The 16,120-nt window shown below is 48.7% G+C and overlaps 2 protein-coding genes across 3 annotated transcripts in view; one reads left to right on the top strand and one right to left on the bottom strand.

Annotated features, from left to right (window-relative positions):
- Nucleotides 1-484: 484 nt before the first annotated feature.
- On the top strand, nt 485-2,669 carry Etv4 (ETS variant transcription factor 4). Its single transcript, XM_059269745.1, has 5 exons — nt 485-590; nt 747-815; nt 1,004-1,176; nt 1,425-1,526; nt 1,840-2,669. Exons 1-5 carry the CDS (start codon nt 536-538, stop codon nt 2,062-2,064), a joined length of 624 nt encoding a protein of 207 aa, XP_059125728.1. The 5' UTR covers nt 485-535; the 3' UTR covers nt 2,065-2,669.
- A 2,461-nt stretch (nt 2,670-5,130) lies between these two features.
- The window catches only part of Dhx8 (DEAH-box helicase 8), a 40,418-nt gene continuing 29,428 nt past the window's right edge, over nt 5,131-16,120 (bottom strand). The window contains exons 18-23 of one of the 2 annotated variants that reach the window (XM_059271858.1): nt 15,792-15,947; nt 10,275-10,412; nt 8,714-8,842; nt 8,358-8,554; nt 7,602-7,781; nt 5,131-6,108 (exon numbers count right to left, since the gene is read on the bottom strand). In XM_059271858.1, the coding sequence (XP_059127841.1) occupies nt 5,889-6,108; nt 7,602-7,781; nt 8,358-8,554; nt 8,714-8,842; nt 10,275-10,412; nt 15,792-15,947 (1,020 nt within the window). In that variant the 3' untranslated portion in view covers nt 5,131-5,888. The remainder of the gene's footprint in view (nt 6,109-7,601; nt 7,782-8,357; nt 8,555-8,713; nt 8,843-10,274; nt 10,413-15,791; nt 15,948-16,120) is intronic. The other variant, XM_059271857.1, reaches the window with a different exon arrangement.

Here is a 16,120-nt window from a genome sequence, read left to right as displayed (position 1 = left end):
TCTCTCTCTCACACACACACACACACACACACACACACACACACACGCACACACACGCACACGCACACAGAGAGAGGGAGGGAGAGAGAGAAACAAAAACAGACTACTGGGCTTGGAACCTGACCTGCTGACCGGACATGTGCCCATTCAGAGGAAGTCTTAGAGGAACCCGTCCCAACCCCCGGAGGTTCATCTCTCACCCCCTCCTTCCCCTGAACTCACAGGAAACAGCTGCTCCCTGGAATCTTGGGCCTTGCGGAACAGGCTGCCTGGTCCCAGCTGCTGCCCCCATGCCCTCTGCCCCAGCCCTCAAACTGGGGGCCTCAACCTTCCAGCTCCCTCTGGGTGAACTTCCCCTGGGATTTGGTAGGAAAAGGACAGTTGCTGGACCGCAGGCCAGCGACACGAACTTCTTGAGTGTGTGAACTTCTTGAGTGTACGTAGGGCTTCTTCCTCCCCTGCTTCTCCGCTTCACTTCAGCCACTTAACAGCATCACCCTTTCTTCCCTTCCCAGATGTCCCTGGGTGTGCATCCATGTATCTCCACGCAGAGGGCTTCTCTGGGCCCTCTCCAGGTGATGGAGTGATGGGTAAGGCAGCCCCTTCCTTTCCTGGCAAAGGCCTCCTCATGGGGGGAGGGATCCTTGCATGGGGAGAATCACCCCAGGCAGGAGTGCCTTTAGATTCTATGGGGTCTCCAATCGGTGAACCCTCAGATCTGAGCAATCCCCAACTTCCTCCTCAAGGTTATGGCTATGAGAAATCTCTTCGACCATTCCCAGATGATGTCTGCATTGTCCCTGAAAAATTTGAAGGTCAGAGAAGAGTCTGCATAGGAGGGTCAGGGCCCTTCTTCTCCACCCCTATCACACTGGGTCCTATAAGAGTCACATTTCACTGTTGGGAGAGATCGGGACACACAGGAAAGTTTGGGGACGTCCCATGGGAAGGGAAGGAGGTCGGTTCGGGGATATGTACCTCACACCTATTTCCACTTTCCCAGGAGACATCAAGCAGGAAGGGGTTGGAGCTTTCCGGGAGGGGCCACCGTACCAGCGCCGGGGTGCCTTGCAACTGTGGCAGTTTCTGGTGGCCCTGCTGGATGACCCAACCAATGCTCACTTCATTGCTTGGACAGGCCGGGGCATGGAGTTTAAACTAATTGAACCTGAAGAGGTGGGTCTTGGTTCCCACCCCTCCTCTCCAGCACCGTAGGAGCCTGGAGAGGAGAAAGGATGGTACTTGCCTCCACTGTCACCCTCGAGCTGCTGACCTAGTTCTTGCCAAGCCTGAGTCTGTTGTATGGTAACAAGTCAAGATGATCTCAGCACCAAGAATCTCAAATGCGCTTTCCACCCTCCCCTGCCCCCCATTTTTCCTCAGAGATGGCATCTCCACCCAAATACTTTGTCTCTTGTCCCCAGGTCGCCAGGCTCTGGGGCATCCAGAAGAACCGGCCAGCCATGAATTATGACAAGCTGAGCCGCTCACTGCGATACTACTATGAGAAAGGCATCATGCAAAAGGTCGGGTGAGGTCTTGGCGTGACCGTGAGGAGGGGTGGAGGGAGGGCCATGGGCTGAGAGAGAACGCGCTAAAATGTAAATCCCACGGTTCCTCTGTAAAGTTGCTAAACAGTGACTGAGCGGTCCCTAAGCATTCTGAGATTGAAATGTGTGAGTAATCCTGAAGCCTGAAGCGAATGGGTTTCAAGAGGAACCAGTGGGGGAAGGCAAGGGGTCCTGATGTGTTTCCGTGATCCATGAGACGGGCAGGGTCTTCTAAATTCCCTATTGAGGCAGGGTACACATGTCTGGCCTGACAGCCCTCTCTCCACAGGTGGCTGGCGAACGCTACGTGTACAAGTTTGTGTGTGAGCCCGAGGCCCTGTTCTCTCTGGCCTTCCCAGATAATCAGCGTCCAGCTTTGAAGGCCGAGTTTGACCGGCCAGTCAGTGAGGAGGACACAGTCCGTTTGTCCCACTTGGATGAGAGCCCTGCCTACCTCCCAGAACTGGCTGGCCCCGCTCAGCCCTTTAGCCACAAAGGTGGATATTCTTACTAGGCCCCAGTGGCTTCCCCTTGCCATGGGTGGGGCTGCCCAGTGTACATATCAACAGATTTGGTGTTGGGGAAGCCCTCATGCTCATACCCACAGAAGTCTCTAGGATCAGCTCTCCACTATCCCATCTTACTCCTGGCCAGACTCGGCTGCTCACCAGAGTCTGCAGGAAGGACAGGGGAGGCAGGACAAGTCTAAAGGCAGCAACGCTGAAGTTCACTGTGGTTCACCTCTGCCCACAGGAGTTCAGCTTGGCCTCTGCCTAGGTCTTACTGGGAGGCAGTTCCCCACTCCCACCAGAGAACCAGTGTTTGTTCTGTTCCGGGGACAGACAAGGGGCTTTGAAACTTTATTATTATGGCAGCAGGGCCAAGGGGTTCCTGGGACACCCCCACTTCTCCCGCCGTGGGAGACGGAAGCCTGGGTTCTGGGCTCTGCCCTGAGCCGGGATCCTGTGTTCTTGGTGCTGTGCTCTTGGGGGCAGGAGCAGGTGGGAGGCAGCTGGGGTGGGTGCTGGGTAGAGGCAGGGACAGAGAGGTCCTGCTCCAAGGGGCCTTCTGGCTCTCTGCCCTAGGCCTACCCATGCCTAGTTCCACCTTCACCTCATCTGCCAGACCTTAATAAACACCTCTGCTTCTCCTGTTAGTTCTCGTGTGCTCTTTGCTTCTGTGAGCTCTAGGGTGGGAAGAGCTATGGCCATAAAGCAGATGACCAGAGTCTGAAGTCTGTCCCAAGGCCTTACATGATGACATGTGATGATGCTGTTCCTGGATTCTAGCTCAGGCCTTCCCTTGCAGATCTGGAGGGAAGCGAGATCCCTCTGGCCGTTGGTTTCCCTCTAGAAAATGGACTTGGGGAAATCTGCTCTTCCCCAGCCCAGGATCATGTGAGGATCCAGAAATAATGGAGAGGGTGGGTACTTTTTAACCCCAATGGAGCCCCTTGACTGTCCCTTGGCTGGCCTGTCCCAAGGAATGTCCCCAGGGAGACACCAGTCTATGGCTTTGTGATCATAGTTGCTCCCACAACCCGGAGACCATGTTTATCATAACTGCTCGTCCTTCCTCCTACATGAGCTCCGGGTTGCTGCTTTTACTGAGGTCAGGGACAAGTGTTTAGAGAATGGAAAAGGAAAAAGGTACCCAAACAAGACGCTGCAGGGGAGGAGGTGACCGCAGGTTCTGGGTAGGCTTTTTGGGGGGGCGGGGTGGCAGAAACGTCACAGGGTATGACTGAGGAGCTGTGACAGGCAGATCAAGAACATGAAGGGACAGAATCTGTATCTAGAGCCAGCTTTCTAGAACTTGGCTCAGTTAAAAACAAGTCCATTCAGTGGAAAGCCAACTGCTACCCACAAATACAAGGCACCACTTTTCTTAGAAACACTGAAAATCAATGTAGTGACTCAATTCAGAACTAGAGAAAGAAAACCAATTCTGGGGGTTAAAGTTTTAGGCGGAGCAGGCTGACTCTGTGGGTAAGGGTTGCTTGCTTCCTGCCAACCCTAGCTACCCAAGTTCTATCCCCAGCATCCACGTGGTGGAGAGAGAGAGAGAACAAACTCCCTATGGGTTGTCCTCTCACCTCCACACACATGCACATAGTGGCCAAGAAGATTCCTGTTCTGTGCACAAGACCCACTCACATCATCTCCTGGGCTCTCAATCCTAGGAAATACTGGCTTGAGAAAGAATGAGAGACAAGGGCCTGGGGAGATGACTCCGCTATTGAAAGTACTGGGGACTCTTGCAAAGGACTGGGGTTTCTCGGCAGCCACATGACAGCTCACAACCATTTGTAATTTGAATTCCAGGGGATCTGGTACCCTCCTCTGACTTCTGCAGGGACCAGGCATGACATACAAATGGCACACAAACATGCCTGATGCAGGCAAAGCTCCCATGCACATAAAATATTTTAAGCAATTTTTTGTTTCTAAAGAGACAAAACTGGCCTGGTGAATTACCCCTGTAAACCCAGCACTTGGGAGGCTGAATCCAAAGGCAGCCTGGGCTATAAAGTGGGACCCAGTTTCAAATACACACACTGGGGGGAGGAGGGTATGAAAAGAAATCAGGGCCAAGGGCCCAACTGCCCACTGTTGACAGGCCAACTCACCCTCCAAATCTCAACAGGAGACTTCTTCCCCTCAAAATAGTCTTGGCCGTTAGTTGAAATGGCTATTCTGATGGGCAGTCAGGTCAGACCCAGGTACTGTCATGGCAGAGAAGTAACCCCAGATCTCGAGTTACAAAGTGAAGAAATGTCTACAGATGCATCCATAATCAGCTCTGTGGTCCTGACATATTAAACACCCTTTCTGGGGCTGGGGCTCAGTATGGAGGATATACATTCCATCTCCAGTGAGGAGGACAGAAGAGAGAGCAGAGAGGGGAGAAAAGGACAACAGTCTGGATGTTAGCATGGCCCCTTGCGAGGATGACATGTACATCTGTCAACTGTCCAATGTTCCTTTTAAGGAGCTAGATGCTGGGTTCCTACTTCTGTTTCACACAGGTCCTCCCAGGGTGACATCTAAGGACACACATTCTGTCCCTCAATTCCTGGTCTATGTTCCTTGGATTCTCAGACTTGTCATTAGGGTGGCTTCTTTGCCACCAGTTACCACACACTGTCACATGCCCAAGAATGTTGCCGTCTCTTGGTATCTGGCCTACCACTCGGCAGTTAACTTAGATTTAGAACTTACTAACATGGCGAGGACTGCAGGAGGAAAGCCATGGCCCAGGACGAGCTCATTACCCCCAGGGCTCCTCAGCAAGCTCCAGTCTGGCTCAGCAGGACATGCTGGTCTCCCTTCACACACAACCACCTTAGTTCCTCTGAAGGGGGAACTAGGAGAATGAATGAATGAACCACCCAGAGCACAGGTCTCAGCACACACCAGCTGCGAGGCCTTCTGCTTGCTTTCTGCTGGCAATGGTGGGAAGGAGGCTTTGCTCGGTCCATTGAAGACTTCAGGAGGAAAACCAGAAACAAACCACAAACATAGTGTCGTTACTTGCTATGTTTCAAAGGAAACAGAACACACTGCTCAATGAGGAGTATGACAGGAAGGACAAGGGATTGAGGAGAGCTTTGTGTTCAGATGCCACATCCCCAAACACCAGGCACTAGCCTGAAGCACTCTGCACAACTTGGTTAATCTGGGGCCATGTGCTGTCAAGGCTGAGCTAGCCCCAGTGGTGCTGACAGACTGGAGGTTTGGCCTTAGCATCGTTCCTGGACCCAGAGAGGTTCTGCTGTTAGGAGACTCCACCAAGGGCCCCACACTGAACTTGGGCTGAGAGACTGACATTTCAGCTGCTCTCCCGACAATAAAAAGTCATAATAAACCATTGTTTCCTTAATAAAATAAATATTTCCAGGAGGTAAAAATCCAAGTACAGAGGCTGGGGAAGGGTAGGGAATGAGGTCAACATGGGACATGAGTGTCACAGTTCATTCCTTCAGCAAGCACAGGCTGGGGTATCAGGGCCCTTGCTGTGTGTCATGCATCACCCATGCCAGGATGAACAACTTGCCTGACTTGTGTGTGTGTGTGTGATTTTCTGAGACAGGGTTTCTCTAATGTGTAGCCCTGGCTAACCCTGAACTAGCTCTGCAGACCAGGTTGGCCTCGTATTCAGAGATCCACCTGCCTCTGCCTCCCGAGATTAAAGGCTCTGGCCAAAGTCCTGCTTAAGTCTGTTTCTATCGTACACTATGAAGACAGGTTTGGAAAATAGGCCATCACAGGACCAGCTTGTCATCAGCCAGAGGAAGCCATGTGCTGCAGGAGAGTTGAGTGTGTGCTCAGCTGTCGTTCAGCGCCGCCGGAAGGCTCGGGAGATTCTCCAGGCATTCGGCTCCTCATAGCGGTTATACAGAGGCTCCAGGCGCTGCTGCTTCTTCTGCTTGCTTAGCTTGGTGGGGTCGGAGACCTTGAAGAAAGCTGGAGCAAACTCCACCAGCCACCGGGGGTCAATGGTGGTGACCTCACGCATGTATTCCTTGGTGGTCAGCACCAGTTCATGGTAGACCACCCTGTGGGAGAGAGACAGGACTCAGGCCTTGGATCAGGCTCCACCCCACAGCCAGTCTGGTCCCCTGGGGACCACAGCTAAGCTGACAGTTTGTCTAATCCTTCAGAAGACTGTGGTCTGTTTATGAAAGCCACACCCCATTATTGCGAGCCTACACACTCCCTCAACACAAGACTGCTGGCAGGGAAACAGCTCTAGTCCTGTCTCAGGCCTGAACTAATCAAGTGACAATCAAACAGCTCTGTCTCCTCTCTAAATTCCAGGTTCTTTTTCAAGACAGGGTTTCTCTGTGTAGTTTTGGTGCCTGTCCTGGATCTCCTCTGTAGACCAGGCTGGCCTCGAACTCACAGAGATCTGCCTGGCTCTTCCTCCCAAGTGCTGGGATTAAAGGTGTTTGCCACCACCGCCCGGCAAATTCCAGTTTCTTGATCTGTAAAATCAAACTGGTTTCTCAGCTGGTTTCCACAGAATCCTAAGGTTCTGGAGAGGAGCTCCAGAGATTACTACCAAGGGCCAAGCGGACAAGGCACAGCGCGTGTAGTGCCGGTGTGGGGGCACACACCTTTAAGTGTGCGTGTGTGTGAGTGTGAGCTTGTGGAGTATGTGGAGATTAGAGGACTACTCTGAGGAGTCGGTTTTCTTCCTCCACCTACACTTATGTGGGTTCTGGGGATCAAGCTCAGGCCGTCTGGCCTGCACAGCAAGCACCCATATCTGCTGAGCCATCTCACCAGCCCTGTTTTGTTTGTTGGGACTGCATTTCCACGTGTAGCCCAGAGTGGTCTCAAACTCAAGGCAATCTTCCTGCTTCAGCCTTCTGAGAGCTAGGATTACAAGCATGAGCCACCATGCCTGGTTTAAACTTTTAAAAACCATGCTGAGTGTGGTGGCACATGCCTTTAATCCCAAGATTTGGGAGACAGAAGTAGGCGGGTCTCTGTGAGTTCGAGGCCAGCCTGGTATACTTAGTGAGATCTTGCCTTGAAAAAAATCTTTTTAAGACCATCTCATCAGTAGATGACTTCTAAGATCTTTCCCTGCTTTCACTCCTATAATTTTACTTCTCTTAAAGGGGCTGTTTATGAACTGGAAAGACAACTCAGTAGGTAAATGCTTGCCTTCCGAGAATGAGGATCTAAGTTCAACCCTCAGCACCTACATAAGGCTGGGCATGGTGATGTGAACTTGTGATCTCAGTGCTGAGGAGGCAGAAGCGCCAATTGAGTCTCACTGGTGAGCTCCAGGCAACAAGATTATCTTAAGAGGAGAAAGACTGTGTTCCCAAGGATGACCCCTGAGGCTGTCCTCTGGCCTCCACACACACGCACAAAGGTGCCCTGTACACACATAAACACACACATTAAAGGAAAAAAGGGGAGCTTGGTAGTATCCCTACTTTGAGCTTCTGCTACTCTAGAAATGCAAGCAAAGTCAAAATGAGAAGTGGGGTGGTAGAGACTTAGGGGTCTTCTCTGCCCAGAACGTGCCACCTACCATTCCGGCTGCCTGTTGAAGAGAGCACTGGAAGGATGGATATAGACCACCTGCTGGTCAATCAGGGTCCGATAACCCTCCTGTGGGTCCTTCTTGGCAGCATTCCGGAAGAACCCGCTGCAGATGGCCTTCTGCACTCGGACTGTGGACTTCCCGCAGGAAACCACATCCAGCTTGTGCCTATCAGGACAGTAAGAGCAGAGAAGACAAGAGCCTGTCAGTGAGCATGTGCTGGACCTTCCTCGAAGCACTACAGAGGCAGCGCTGGACATGGAGGGCAATAGGAAGTTACAAAAGCCAGACACTTGGCTCAGGCAAGAATTCAACCCCGGACTAATGATCCAGAGGCTTGCAAGCAAAGCATTCCTCCCCTCTTCGCCCCCTCAAGACAGGGTTTCTCTGTGTAGCCCCAGCTGTTCTGAACCCGCTTGTAGACCAGGCTGGCCTCAAACTCAGAAATCCACCTGCTTCTGCCTCCCGAGTGCTGGGATTAGATGTGTGTGCCACCACTGCCCGACTACGCAAAGCACTGTTAACTAATTCAATTCTCTTCCTCTTTGGAAGTTTCTGAAGATCTTAGCCACATGCCTGCCTGAGGAGACAGCCCACAAGAAAGATGAGCACTAGAGGAAAAGGTTCTGTGAGAAACAAGCACACAGGTACCTGCAACTGTGCAGACACATTTGGAGGTGAGCAGTCGTAAGACCCAGGGAGACATGGCCACCCAAACACTAACGTCACCCATTCCTGACTGACCTGTCCATTATGCCTAGCATCTGCTTGCGAATATCCTGGGCCCGGCGTAGGGAACGAGCCTGGATAAAGTTCTCATAGCACCACGGGTTGGAGAATTTGTTGTTCTTCCAGGAGTTGTAGACAGCCAGCAGGGTGAGATGGTCCCCTTCCGTCTGGTGGAATTTGGCCTTCTTCTGATCTGCAAGGGCCTGTTTATCCTGCCAAGCAGTGGGGCAGAAAGTCACTCCTTACCTAACAACTACTAAGTGAGCAGCTAGCATAGAACATATGGGCGCCTTGTCATAGCATCTCCAACACACACCACAGCCCAGGCTGATGTCACCACACCCATCGGGACATGGAGTTGAGCACCTTACCTTGGGTCGGTAGAAGACATTCTGCACGGACAGCATGGACACAATAGTCAGCATCTCTTCGCTACAGCCCAGATGCACAGACATGATGAGCATTTTGCAGAGCATTGGCTCCAGAGGAAACTCTGCCATCTACAGGAAGAAGAAACAACTACAACTGCTTCCCTGTAGACAATGCATATGGACTCACTAGCCATGAAAGGCACATCACAGATGTCATCATGATGATGTGGGGTGCCTGTCTCCACCACAAATTTACTTTGCTAAATAAGCTCTCAGAGCCTAAGAACATAACTACTGTTGATGTGAATGAGAATGTTGCAGATACCCTTTATTTGTTTTTGAGACTATATAGGGAGCTAGTTCCAGGCTAGCCTGGGCACATACAGAACAACCTGTTTTAAAATAACAATAATAATAGTAATAATCATAAATATAACCAAGACTAGATTCAATAATATATACTGAGTAAAACTAATTGTAAACAGTCTTTTTTATTAAGAAGAAACATTTTAAAGTGATAATATAAAATTCAAGTTGAAAAGCGAAACCTGCCAGGCAGTAATGTCACATGCCTTTAATCCCAGCACTTGGGAGACAGAGGCAGGCAGATCTCTGAGTTCTAGGCCAGCCTGGTCTACAGTGTGAGTTCCAGGACAGCCAGGGCTACACAGAGAAACCCTGTCCCCCAAAAACTAAAACTAAAATGTTAGAGGATAATCTTTTTGTACACTGTAAAGATGTCTCACTCTGATTAGTTTAATAAAAAGCTGAGTGGCCAATAGCTAGGCAGGATTTCCAGGCACAGAGGACACTGGGAAGAAGGGCAGAGTTACCAGCCAGACATTGAGGAAGCAGGATGGGCAGTATGGAGATAAGGTAATAAAGCCATGTGGAGGAAAGCAAATGAATAAAAATGGGCTAATTCAAATTTTAAGAGCTAGTTAGGAACAAGCCTAAGCTAAAGCCTAGCTTTTATAATTACTAATAAGTCTCTGTGTCAATTTTTGTGAGCTGGCAGCCCAAAAGAAAAGTCTGTCTACACTAAAATAAAATAAAAAAATAAAATGGCAAAACTTCAAACTGGTAAGATGGCTTAGCAGATAAAGGTAGTTGCCACATAAACAACCTAGTGACCTGAGTTCAATCCCTAGAACCCACACAAAGGTGGAAAGAGAAAATCAACTCCACAAACTTGGCATCCATGACCACCTCCAGCATTCACACACAATAATAATAATAACAACAGTAATAATAATAATAACAATAATAACAGTAATAATAAGCCTTGAGTAGAAATAAACTCCACTCATTTCCTGAAAGAAAATAAAAGGCATTTAGGGCCAGTTGTGGTGTCTGCCTGAATCCCAGCACTTGGGAGGCAGAGGTGGAAGATCAGAGTTCATCCTTAGCTACATAAACAGTTCAAGGCCAGCCTGGGCTCCCACTATCCATCCCCCTCCACCACCTTCTAAAGAGCATTTAATCCCACTCAAACCTTCTCCAAGGGAAGACTGACCAAGGCATCCTCCACAAAGCACCAAAAGTTCTCTCTGCCCCTTACCCTGCGGCCTAGGCGAGTGAGCAGGCCCTCGTCATCTAGGGCGCCCAGTGTATACAGCTGCTCCATGGCTGTGATCAGAGTTTCCATCGGTGGGGCATCCATGAAGTCAAAGGACAGCAGGTCATTAATGCCCATGGCCTAGAAAATACAGTAAGAAGAAGATGAGCCTCCCCAGTTAACACGGAGGCTTCCCCCGTCATATGCTCTGCTGTTTCTTCCATGCGATTAGGAAGCCCAGGTAGAGTGGCAGGAACCTCCAGACTCTGACCACACAACGCTCAGAAGATTAACCACCATGTATTTTCTCAGGAAACTTTCTTCCCGTCTCCACTGCGGAGTGCTGGAATTACAGGCAGGCACAACTATGCCTGACTTATGTAGTGGGAGGGAAGGAATCGAAGGCTTCGTGGATGGTACACACACACTCTACCAGCTGAGCTAAATCCCTAGCCCCCTCAGGAAACTTAAAAAAAACATTCCTTCTGTGCTGGAGAGATGGCTCAGAGGTAAGGGCACTTTGCTGTTCTTCTGGAGTTCAGGTCTCAGAACCAACACTGGGCAGCTCACAGTCAGTCAATCCAGTGCTCCGGCCTTCTAAAGTACCTGCACTCATGTGCAAACACCCACATGCAAATACACATGCTATACATAATTATAAATCGTGAAACACACACACACACAAAGAACAAAAGGGCAAATTTTAACTCAATTTTGAAAACAGGCTGAAGCTATGTGAGATGGTACACACCTTTAATCCCAGCACTCAAGAGAGAGGCAGAGATAGGTGGATCTTTGTGAATTCAAGGCCAGCCCTACATATAGAGTGTTCCTGGCCATCTAAGACTATATAGTAAGACCTTGTCTCACCGACGCCCCCCAAAAAGGGTTGGTAAACTTGGTCCAAGGTCATTCTTGACTACACATCAAATTCTACGTCAACCTGGAATACATGAGTCCCTGTCTCAAAACACCAAAAAAAAAAGTCCAGTTATATGATCTATCTGATAAAACTGTTTCCTGTGTAAACCTGACAATCTGCGTTTGATCCTTAGACACCCCACCTGCCCTCCATGGTAGAGAGAACCAACTACCAAAAGTTGTCCTCTGACCTCCATATGCATTCCACACACACACTCATCTCCACTCTCAGTCACTGAAAAAAGGAAAAAGCACACAGGAGATGTGGGGTGGTGAGCAAAGTTAGAGATTTAAACAGATGTTTCACCAAAGAAGACACACAAGCTCTAGCAGGGCAACGTGAGTGAAAACTACAGTAATAGTAGTGTTGTAGCAGGGGGTGAAGCAGGTTAGAAAAACAGGGCGTCTTGTATCCTTCCTACAGGAATATGAACATCCACTATGGAAAGTAGTTTGGTGGTGGTTTAAAAAGTAAAACACAAGCCGGGCGGTGGTGGCGCACGCCTTTAATCCCAGCACTGGGAGGCAGAGCCAGGCGGATCTCTGTGAGTTCGAGGCCAGCCTGGGCTACCAAGTGAGTTCCAGGAAAGGCGCAAAGCTACACAGAGAAACCCTGTCTCGAAAAACCAAAAAAAAAAAAAAAAAAAAAAAAAAAAAAAGTAAAACACAGCCTGGCACGGTGTTTTTCTTAATTCTAGCCCTCAGGAGGCAGAGGAAGGGCTCTAAGTTTCAGGACAACCAGGGCTAACAAATTATCAAAAATAAAATGTTTTAAAAAGTTAAACATAGATTTACCATATGACCCAACTTATATATCCCTAGGTTTATACTTAAAAATATCAAGCCGGGTGGTGGTGGCGCACGCCTTTAATCCCAGCACTCGGGAGGCAGAGCCAGGCGGATCTCTGTGAGTTCGAGGCCAGCCTGGGCTACCAAGTGAGTCCCAGGAAAGGCGCAAAGCTACACAGAGAAACCCTGTCTTGAAAAAAAAAAAAAAAAAAAAAAAAAAATATATATATATATATATATATATATATATATATATATATATCAAGAGGAGGCTGGAGAGATGGTCAGTGGTTAAGAGCACACATTACTCTTCCCGGGAACCTGAGTTCAGTTCCCAGCACCCATGTCAGGAGGCTCAAAACCACCTGTAATTCCAGCTCCAGGGGATGCACCAGTCTGGCCTCTGGGAGTACCTGAACCTATGTGCACATATCCACACACACATAGACAAATAATAAAAAATAAATCTAAAACACATATTGAGGGGGCTAGAGAGATGGCTCAGCGGTTAAGAGCACTGGCTGCTCTTCCAGAGGTCCAGAGTTCAATTCCCAGCAACCACATGGTGGCTCACAACCATCTGTAATGAGATCTGGTGCCCTCTTCTGGCCTGCAGGGATACATGCAGGCAGAACACTGTATACATAATAAATAAATCTTTAAAACAACAACAACAAAAAACCATATTGAGGGGTCTGAGAGATGACTTAGCAGTTGGGAGCACTGGATTCTTCCAGGGGCTCCAAGTTCAATTCCTAATACTTATGGGGCAGCTTACAACTCTGCAACCTCAGTCTCAAGGGATCCGATGCCCTCTTCTGGTCTCCTCGGGCATGGCGTACACATGGTAGATACACACATGCAGACAAAGCACCCATACACATGTAAATCATCTAAAACATGTTGAAAGCAGGAACTCAATATTGTCCCTCATGTTCACAGCAGCAGAAGGCTCAAGAGTCAGAGGGTAGAAACACCCCAAATAACCATCCTCAGATGAATGGAGGGAAAATGCACTGAACACTTGCAGTGGAACGTTATCCTAAGACAGGCATGAGATCCCAGCACACACTACACCCTGTACACACCTCAAAAGCACTCTGCTAAGTGAAGCCAGGAAGACACGGCAGGACAAATACTGTCTGAACTCACATGTGCATGATGCACAGACTGGGTAAATGTGCACACTCACATTCAGAACACAGCAAAGTCACTAGCAAAGACTACAGACTGGGGAAAGGGAAGCTGGCTAAAGGGATAATGTGAACGTTCTGGGGACAGATCAAGGTGATGGCTGTACGAAGACTGGACCTAATGTTGTGGAGTTAACACTTAAAAGCTTACAATGGTCGGGCTGGAGAGATGGCTCAATGGTTAACAGCACTGACTGCTCTTCCCGAGGTCCTGAGTTCAATTCCCAGCAACCACATGGTGGCTCACAGCCACCCATAATGAGATCTGGTGCCCTCTTCTGGCCTGCAGGGACACATGCAGGCAGAACACTGTATACATAATAAATAAATCTTTAAAAAAAAAAAAAAAAAGCTTACAATGGCCAAGCACAATGGCACACATCTATGATCCTGGCACTCTGGGAGTAGTAACAGGAGGATCACAAGTTTGGGGCCAGCCTGAGCTACACAGCAAGCCTCTGCCTCAAAATAAAAACAAAAAAATGACAAAAGAAGTTCCAATGGCTAGTGGTGTGACTCAGTGAGGGAGTGAGCGCTTACTGTGCTGTGGCTGTAAGTTTAAATAAAACCCAGCACCAGCCAGGTGTGGTAGTACACACCTTCAATGCCAATGCTGAAGTAGGCAGATCTTTATGAAAGTCCAAGGCTAGCCTGGTCTACAAGTGAGTTCCAGGACACACAGTGAAGCCCATTCTCAAAAAACAACAAACAAGAAGAGGATAGCCGGGCGACGGTGGCGCATGCCTTTAATCCCAGCACTAGGGAGGCGGAGCCAGGCGGATCTCTGTGAGTTCGAGGCCAGCCTGGTCTACAGAGCGAGATCCAGGACAGGCACCAAAACTACACAGAGAAACCTTGTCTCGAAAAACCAAAAAAAAAAAAAAAGAAGAGGATAAAGAGGAAGAAGAAGGAAGAAAAATAGGAAGAAGAGAAGGAGAAGGAGGAGGAAGAGAAGGAAGAGGAGGAAGACAGACAGAAAGACAGACATAAAAGCTTGAAGCAAGCTGCATATTTTCTATTATGAATATTTTACAATAATAAGAGTATAGCATCACTGTCCTGCCTTCTGCACATCTGTGGAGTGTTTCACACCACAGTAGGTGGCTGGGACATGACAGTGCCAACACGTCTCCTATTCCAGAGTTCTATGTGTGAGAACTATGTTCACAAACACAGTACGGCACAAAACAGGAGCTAACACATCGTCAGCTAATTTTGTAAAGTGACTGAATGATGCTCTCTTCAAGTCTGTATGAAGGGTGTGTGCTTTCTACTTCTTCTTCATAAAGTGTCTGCAATCACAAGCACAGCAGGTATCCAATAACTGCTTATAGTGTGAATAATAACCATGAAGAGTTATGTCAGCAATCATTGTGCCAAGTGCCTTTGCCTGCATCATTCCAGCTGTATCTCCAACAAACACTATTAACAGTTCCCAGGACAAGCTCACAAAACAGAGAGAGGACTGAGCAGATAAACTTGCCCAAAGTCACATGGCTAAAGAAGCAGTCTGGGCCATAGAGGCCTCCCTGCTGGCCCTCTAGGGACCACAGTGGGCTTCTCTCTGAAGCTCTGCTTTAGCCTCTCTCACATGAAATGAATAATAAATGACAAGAGAGCACTGTGCACTGGTGAAGCGCCAGAGCTCCAGGGCAGCACTGGCGTCAGGAGACATGCCACGAGTTGGGAAATGATTCATGTGGCTCCTCCTGCCAAAGAGACTGAAGATCCTCACTGGGGACAGCGAGAGGAAGAGCAGAATTCTGACTGAAAAGCAAGCCCTGCAGGACAGCTGGGACCTGGACAGCCTCCTCTTGCAAAGTTTCAGAACCAGTACATCCTTTCCCCTTTTATAAACCAGAATTCCAGGCTGGAGAGATGGCTGAGCAGTTTTGTTGTTCTTCCAGAGGACCCAAGTTCAATCCCCAACATCCATGTCAGGTTCACAGCCATCAGTGGGATTCTGACACCTCTGGCCCTCTCTTCTGAGAACATCTGCATTCATATCCACAGATCCACATGCACACATGTGCACACACATGCACATAATGAAAATAAATGTTAAAGATTTAAAAACCAAAATTCATCCAATGTAGTGGAACACGCCTTTAATCCCAGTACTTCGGGGTAGTGGTAAGTGGATTTCTTTAAGTTCAAGGCCAAACCTAGTTTATATAGCAAGTTCCAGGCCAATATATAGTAAGACCTTGTATGCGCGCGTGCACACGCACACATACACACACACACACACACACACACACACACACACACACACACACACACAAAATGCAAGGAAAGAATAGATTTGTATCTGAAAGCTAAAGTGGCTGAGCTTAAATACGTTTGTCTGTAGTTTGGCAGTGATTATATTGTCTAATTTCTTTTTAGAAAATGTCTCATAACTAAAACCTAGTACAACCAAATATCCTGTTGTTATTACAATAAGAAACAAACTGTGCACTCCCAGGAGACTGCAATTTCAGCCCAGACCTGCACAGGGAGCTGTTATCAGACACTGAAAGACATCGCACTTCATTCAAAGGGAGGTTCCGTGAGGTTAAGAGGTCTGTGGGGTAGACAGTTCCCCAGGCCAATCCCAGGCATCACTGGTTCTTACCTTGAGGGACAGCACTGTGCTGGCCAGGTTGGTTCTCTGGATTTCCGGCACATTGGTGGTGAGCATTTCATCTCGGTAGGCACGTTCTGTGTATAGCCTGTAACACTTGCCTGGGCCAGTTCTCCCAGCTCTGCCAGCTCTCTGCTTAGCCTGAGCCTAGAGGGTGAGCATACAGAGTACCAGTTGTAAAATATCACTTCGCAGGTCTATCCAGGAAATCTGTTCGGGAGGGACTGGCAAATGTTTTCTGATTGCTTTTTATGAAGCAGAGTTAGGGTCATTAGACTTTAACATGAGAGCTGAGGAAAGAGAAGCTCAGAAAGACAGAC

Source organism: Peromyscus eremicus, chromosome 8a, assembly GCF_949786415.1.
Source record: "Peromyscus eremicus chromosome 8a, PerEre_H2_v1, whole genome shotgun sequence".
NCBI classification, from domain to species: Eukaryota; Metazoa; Chordata; class Mammalia; order Rodentia; family Cricetidae; genus Peromyscus; species Peromyscus eremicus.
Note: the sequence above shows the minus strand (reverse complement) of the source record. Positions and strands in the feature narration are given on the sequence as shown.